Source organism: Marmota marmota, unplaced genomic scaffold, assembly GCF_001458135.2.
Source record: "Marmota marmota marmota unplaced genomic scaffold, marMar, whole genome shotgun sequence".
In the NCBI taxonomy this organism is placed as follows: Eukaryota; Metazoa; Chordata; class Mammalia; order Rodentia; family Sciuridae; genus Marmota; species Marmota marmota.
In genome coordinates this window covers 810,396-817,152 of record NW_026000207.1, presented here as the reverse complement: position 1 = coordinate 817,152, position 6,757 = coordinate 810,396, and the positions used below count along the sequence as shown (strand labels likewise).

The 6,757-nt window shown below is 44.5% G+C and overlaps 1 protein-coding gene across 1 annotated transcript; it reads left to right on the top strand.

Moving 5' to 3' along the window:
• Nucleotides 1-424: 424 nt before the first annotated feature.
• On the top strand, nt 425-2,661 carry LOC107158971 (zinc finger protein 17-like). The gene has a single exon (XM_015505498.2). It carries the CDS (start codon nt 1,504-1,506, stop codon nt 2,068-2,070), a length of 567 nt encoding a protein of 188 aa, XP_015360984.1. The 5' UTR covers nt 425-1,503; the 3' UTR covers nt 2,071-2,661.
• The last annotated feature ends 4,096 nt before the right edge of the window (nt 2,662-6,757 follow it).

Here is a 6,757-nt window from a genome sequence, read left to right as displayed (position 1 = left end):
TAAGTTGTTAAGTGTTTGGCAGAGCTTTACCAGCACCAACAGCAGCTGCTTAGATCAAATCACTGTGGAAGAACCATGGAGTTCACATAGCAGAGAGGACCTTCACAAGCAGGGAGGACGGAAAAGACTTTACTGCCAATTTCGATCTTTTTCAGAAAAAAGCTCTTCACAGTGGTTAGCTGTGGCAGTCTGGCTGGGCACAATTCCGAGCCACTTATCAAGCAGAAACAAACTTTATTTTTAGAACACATGCTGCACCACTCGAGCTCTTCAGGAATTCCCTCAGAGCCCAACTGCCACCACCTGCTTCCCACAAGCCTCTCAACCACCCCCCGGGCCCCCCGCCCTCCTCCTGCTCTTGAGGCCAATTGGCTGGGTCACGTGGGCAGAGCCAAAAGAGTCCCCCAATGAGCAGCTCCCTGGTCTGAAAGGGCGGGGAAACAGCCCAATGAGCATCACTGCAGAGGAACCAATCAGCTGGCAGCTGGAAGTTTGCTGGGGCCACGGTGAGCCATCAGCTGGAAGTTTGCTGGGGCTCCTTCGGCTGTAGCTCTCAACAGTTAGCCACCTCGGGACACCCAGGACAAGGAGGCCTTTCAAAATGGACAAAATGATTATGGCTGCAATTATGTTGGAAAGACTTTTGCCACCAACTTATGTTTTTTGAGCACCAAAAAATCCACACTGGGGAGAGGCCTTATGAATGCAGTGAATGCGGAAAATTTTTTAGGTACAACTCCCGCCTTATTAAGGATTAGCAAAATCATACTAGAGAAAAGCCTTACAAGTGTAGTGAATATGGGAAATCCTTCAGTCTCAAATATAATGTTGTTGAGCACCAGCAAATTCACATTGGAGAAAGGCCTTATGAGTTCACTGAATGTGGGAAATCCTTCATTAGAAAGTCCCACCTTATTTAGCACCAGAAATTTCTTTATAAAAAGATCTGACCTCATGGAGCACTAGAGAATTTCCAGGCCAAGGCCTTTTGAATGCAGTCAAAGTGGGAAGGCTTTTATTACACAGTCCTACCTTATTGGTGACCAGAAGATCCATACTGGAGAAAGGCCTTATGAGTGCAGTCAATGTGGGAATGTCTTTATGTTACATTCCACACTTATTAGACATCAGAAAGTTCACACTGGAGAAAAGCCTTATTGTTGTAGTGCATGTGAGAAATTCTTTATGTACAGCTCCACACTTACTATTCGTCAGAGAATACACACTGGAGAGAGGCCTTTTGAGTGCAGTGAATGTGGAAAACTGTTTAGATACTACTCCATCCTCATTAGACATCAGAAAGTTCATACTGGAGAAGGGCCTTATGAATGCAACAAATGTGGAAATTCTTTATGGACAGCTCCACACTTATTATTCATCAGAGAGTTCACATGGTTAAAAACCTTACAAATGCAGTGAATGTGGGAAGTTCTTTAGATATTGCTTCACACTGAGTAGACATCGGAGGCTTCATTCTGGAGAAAGGCCTTATGAATGCAGTGAATGTGGGAAGATTTTTATGGACACTTCACACCGAATAGTCATCAGAGAGTTCACACTGGAGAAAGACCTTATGAATGTAGCAAGTGTGGAAAATTTTTTAGATATCACTCCACACTTGATACACATCAGAGAGTTCATAGTGGGGAAAGGCTTTATGAGTGTAGTGAATGTGGGAAATTCTTTAGCCACAACTCAAATCAAATTAGACACTGGAGAAATCACATTAGAGAAAAGCCTTATGAGTGCAACAAATGTGGGAAAGGTTTTAGCCAAAATTCCCACCTCATTCGGCACCAAAATGTTCACATTAGAGAAAGAAATTATGAGTGCAGCAAATGTGAGAAATTCTTTACGAACAATTCCACAGTTCTTAGTCATCAGAGAGTTCATGCTGGAGAAAATCCTTCTGAGTGCAATGAATGTGGGAAAGTCTTCAGATATAACTCAAGCCTCATTAAACATACGAGAATTCACATCGGAGAAACGCCTTATGAGTGCCGTGAATGTGGGAAAGTGTTTAACCAAAACTCCCACCTCACTCAGCTCCAAAACATTCACATCAGATAAAGAACTTACAAGTAAATGTAAAAAAACTTCAGACAGAAATATGCTCTGATTTATAATTGGGAACTAGTTTTTTTAAAATTCTAAAATGCTGACAACAAAATTTATCATCATTACAATGTTAAAGTGTACAGTTCAGTAATTGTCCACATTGTGCAATGAATGTTCAGAAGTCTTTTCATCTTTTTTTTTTAGGAAGAGTGAGAGAGAGAGAGAGAGAGTGAGAGAGAGAATTTTAAAAAATATTTATTTATTTTTTTTTAGTTCTCGGCGAACACAACATCTTTGTTGGTATGTGGTGCTGAGGATCGAACCCGGGCCGCACGCATGCCAGGCGAGCGCGCTACCGCTTGAGCCACATCCCCAGCCCAAGTCTTTTCATCTTACAAGATAGGGAAAACTCTATGTCCTTTATTAACGACTTATTTTCCATTACACCCAGCCCCTGATAGCACTCTGAACTTCATTAGTACTCTCTCTAAGGAAAATTGTTTTGAATCTTATTATTTTGTGCCTCATTTTACCCGTCTTCAAAAGGATTAGAATTTCCTTTTTAAAGCTGAATAAAATCCCATATATAACACTTTATCTATACATAATGAGAATTGCTTTGCATTCATTTCATGTATTTGCTATGGAGGATAATGACTCCCATGAGTATATAGATAAAGATTTGAGGTTTTGCTTTTTAAAAATTTACATATATATTTGAGGGTGCTGCTGGGAATCAAACCTAGGGCCTCACATGTGCCAGTCAGACATTCTACCACTGAGCCACATTCCTACTCCTCTGCTTTAAATTCTTTTTTTGGTGTAGAGGCAGACATGGAATTGCTGTTTCATAGGATATGAGACATGGTTTTCATAGCAGGTGTACCATTTTGGAGTCTCATAAATAGTACAAGTGTTCTAATTTTTCACACCACAATTCTTTCTCTTTTTAAATAGTTATTTAAATGGATGTGAGGTATTTCATTGTCACTTTGATTTGCATTTCCCTAATGATTACTGATGAACATTTTTTATCTACCTCTTGCTCAATGTTCTTTAGAGAAATGTATATTCAATTCTTTTAATCCTCTTTTCTCTTCCCTCTCACTTTCTCAATGTTGGGGATGAAATCCAGAGTCTCACACATGCCAGACAAGCACTCTGCCACAGAGCCACATTCCCAGCTCCTTGTTGTCCATTCTTTTGCATGTGAGTATCTAGCTTTTGAACACTTTCTTCAAAAGACTCCTTTCCCAAATCAGTCCTTTCTGCACTTTCATCACATATCTGCATAAACATGAAGGTTTATTCCTGTGCTTTTCATTTTGTTGCTGTGTCAGCTTCTCATTACTGTAATAAATAACAGTAAAATCGATTTAGGACGTTTGCCAGGCACGGTGGTGCATGTCTGCAATCCCAGCAACTTGGGAGGCTGAGGCGAGAGGATTACAAGTTCAAAGCCAGCCTCAACAACTTAGTGAGGCCCTGTCTCTAAATAAAAAAGGGCTGGGGATGTGGCTCAGTGGTGAAGCACTCCTGGGTTCGATCCCCAATTAAAAAAAAGAATTTTGGAGGTTTCAGTCCACATTTACTTGGCCATTGCTTTTGGGCTCATGACAAGTATATCATGAGGGGAGTGAGGCAGAGGAAGCCACTTCACGGCAGCCAGGAAGCAAGAAGGGAACAGGTTGGGGTTCCAATAACCCCTTCAAGGGAACCCCCACATGACGTAACTTCCTCCCACTAGCTCTTGATTTTTAGAGATTAGTCATCCTCTAGTAGGGGCCACAAATCGGTAATCAAGCACATAACACATGGAACTTTAGGGGACACATAACCATCACACTGGATAGTCAATGAACTAACTACCCATGTAATTATGAAGAAAATGCTAGTTGTACTACAGGAAAATCAGTAAAAATGTACCCCTACTGATTTCTTTGAAATATTTACAGAATTGAATATTTGGGGCTTAATGGGTTATGAGGAAGTGGAGTCCTGCCCCGTTTGGATTCCCAGAATTTCATTTCTTGGAGCCCTTTCCTGGGCATTGGACCTATAATCACCAGGTAACTACCCAACAAGTCTCAGAAGCTTGAGGCAGAGGCTGGAAACTTATCTAGAAGACTGTGGCGGAAAACAGGAGGGAGTGCTGCTGCGCATGTGAATCAGTGAACGCAGGACTTACTGCACCTGCAGCAGTCTTAGGCTTTTCTCTTGCTTTAAACCTGTTCAGGGACTTTGGCTTAGACTGAGGTGATGAAGCAAGAAAGTGGAAGAAAAGGCTGTTGTCCCCCTGCCCTGGGATGAGTGTGAGGTTCAATTGAGCCAGGCTGGGGACTCCAATGTCCTTGTCCCCGTCTTGATCACTTGCCCCATCTTCTGGCTCTTCCCTGGCTCAGCTGATGGAGGTCCATCTCGTGAGGTGGTAGGAGGGAGGTAGTGCTTCCCCAGGCACTCTTGAACCCCCACACACAATGCTAAAACCTGGGTGGAGGGGTGCCTGCTAAGTTCTATGCAGATCTGGTCCTTATGGCCAGAAGACAGGCAGAGAGACCTTTGAGGCCACTGCAAAACCTCCAGGGGAATATTGGTTGAAGTAGAACTGGTGGAGTGGAAAGACGGGATACATCATAAGATCTCAGATAGAGATCTTGGAAAACTAGAGCCTACAGATTTCCTGAAACATCAAATGTAACTGAGAAAGTGGGGAGTGAAGGCCCAGCCCATATTTTTTGCCTTAACATCTGAGAAAATGGAGCAGGTTTTGGAGAACTGAGTTTGGAGCATGGCGATTCTCTGACATTTCAAGTCATAGATGTTACTTCATTGACCAGTGGTCATTAAGGTTTGGAGTTAAAGTGGACTGAGTTGGAGCTTTGAAAGTGTGGAGAATAGGAAACACACCAGGGCATGCCATAGATATCAGGTTTAGGAAGGATTCAAAAATTGTAATTTCAGATAGGCCCTGTGGTGAAAAAGGGAGAGCTGAGACTGGAGAGCAGAGCTGGGGAGGTCAGTATCTCTACCTCCCTCTAGAAAGGAGGAGACCTACTATAGGAGGGATTTGGTGCTCTGCCTACAAAAGGAGACCTGGATGGTAAGGGATAGAGACTGAAATATGCAATGGTAATGCATCTCCAACAAGTAATATCTCACTAAATAATTAAAGAGGCTGTTAATTTGAGGATCTTTTTAATGAGATTGTCTTTGCTGTTACATAAGCAAGCCTGAATTTAACCTGAAAATGTTTCTTGTAACTAACTTAAAAGAAACAAACTAAAACGAGCATCAGGCTGTCACAATAGGCAATCAGTTACTGGTTATACAACTAAGGACCTCCTTCAAACTACATTCAAATAAAGCAAATGCCTCATCTTAACATACCCAAGTAAGGCAATACCTAGCTATAGCAATTCTAATGAGGTCTTTGCTCTTCTTGGGTATAAAACTTTCCACTCATGTGGAAAGTGGGCAGTGCTCACTCGATCTTTCTCAACTTTTGAGTGTTGCCCTGTGGGGAGCCACAAAGAATGCCCACACTCTTCCAGGCCTGATGCCGCAGATTCTGACCAACCACTGCATTTGCTCTGGTTTGGGCGGGGTCTAGCCTGGATAGTATGATGGTCTTCTTTTTGGGATGTGCCCCCAGGGTTGAGTTACACTGACCCGTCCCTTGTATCCCTGCCCCTTCTTCCCTTTTCTGGATAGAACTTTCTAAGAATAAGAGTCCCCCCCAATAAAAGCTCATTTCCCAACGTGTTTCTCTCCTCCCCGCTTTCTCTCCCTCCCTGTACGCCCCCCTTTGTCTCGCTCTCCCTGTCTCCTTTCTCTTGCTCTCCCTCTTGGGGAGCCTGAGGCGAGAGCAGGGAACCTGTCCTGAAGCTTGTGTAGGGTAAATCGTGTGTCTTACTTGGTGCCCCTGCAGTTCACAGGGTGATCTTAAATCCAGCTACCCACGCAGGTCCGGGGCAGCACTGTCCGATTCACAAATCCTTCTTTATGCAAATAAACTCTTAATATATATTTTTTTAAATCGGGGAATGAACTCAGGGGCTTTACCACTCTGATACATACTCTTTTTTCTTGGAGAGAGGGCCTGGGTTAGTTGCTAAGCTGCCTCACACCTGCAATCCTCTTCCCTCAGCCTGTGAGCGCCATGTTCTCGTGTGTTCCACGGTGCCCAGCTCCTAGCGATCTAAGGTTCGGTGCTTCCTTTCTAAATGGGCCTGGCTGTGTAGTAGTCCTGGACAAAACTGGCAGGTACGCCTCACATCCCCCAAAAAACAATGGTAACTGAATATGCCTCAGGATATGGAGTGTCCGTCCGTCGGGGTCGCTCCCAGGAGGACACACTCTGGCTGTGCCTCATTTCCGACGAAGCCAGAGCTGCTTTCTGTCCCTCCACGTCCCTTTCTCCTTTCCTGTCAAGGCCTGTTTGGTTTTCACCCTGCTCCGTCAGCAAAGCCTGAGGACACAACTTCCCAGGCCCCGACCATAGCCAGTGCCAAAGCCCAAAGGTCTGGAGAGGGACCCTGGCCAGAGCCCAGGGCGCCGCGGGAACGGTATTACCCAGACGCCACTGCGCGAGACACGTTCGTGGCGTTGGGCCAAGGGGGGCCTGGGGGAGGGGCGTTTCCGCCAGGTGGAGCGCTCCTGGGCGGGACTTCCGGCGTCCTCCTCGGGGCCACGCGCGCTC

What these genes read in the sequence shown, in the direction of transcription:
- LOC107158971 (XM_015505498.2), top strand. Translation starts at nt 1,504, where the DNA reads ATGTGGGAAGATTTTTATGGACACTTCACACCGAATAGTCATCAGAGA.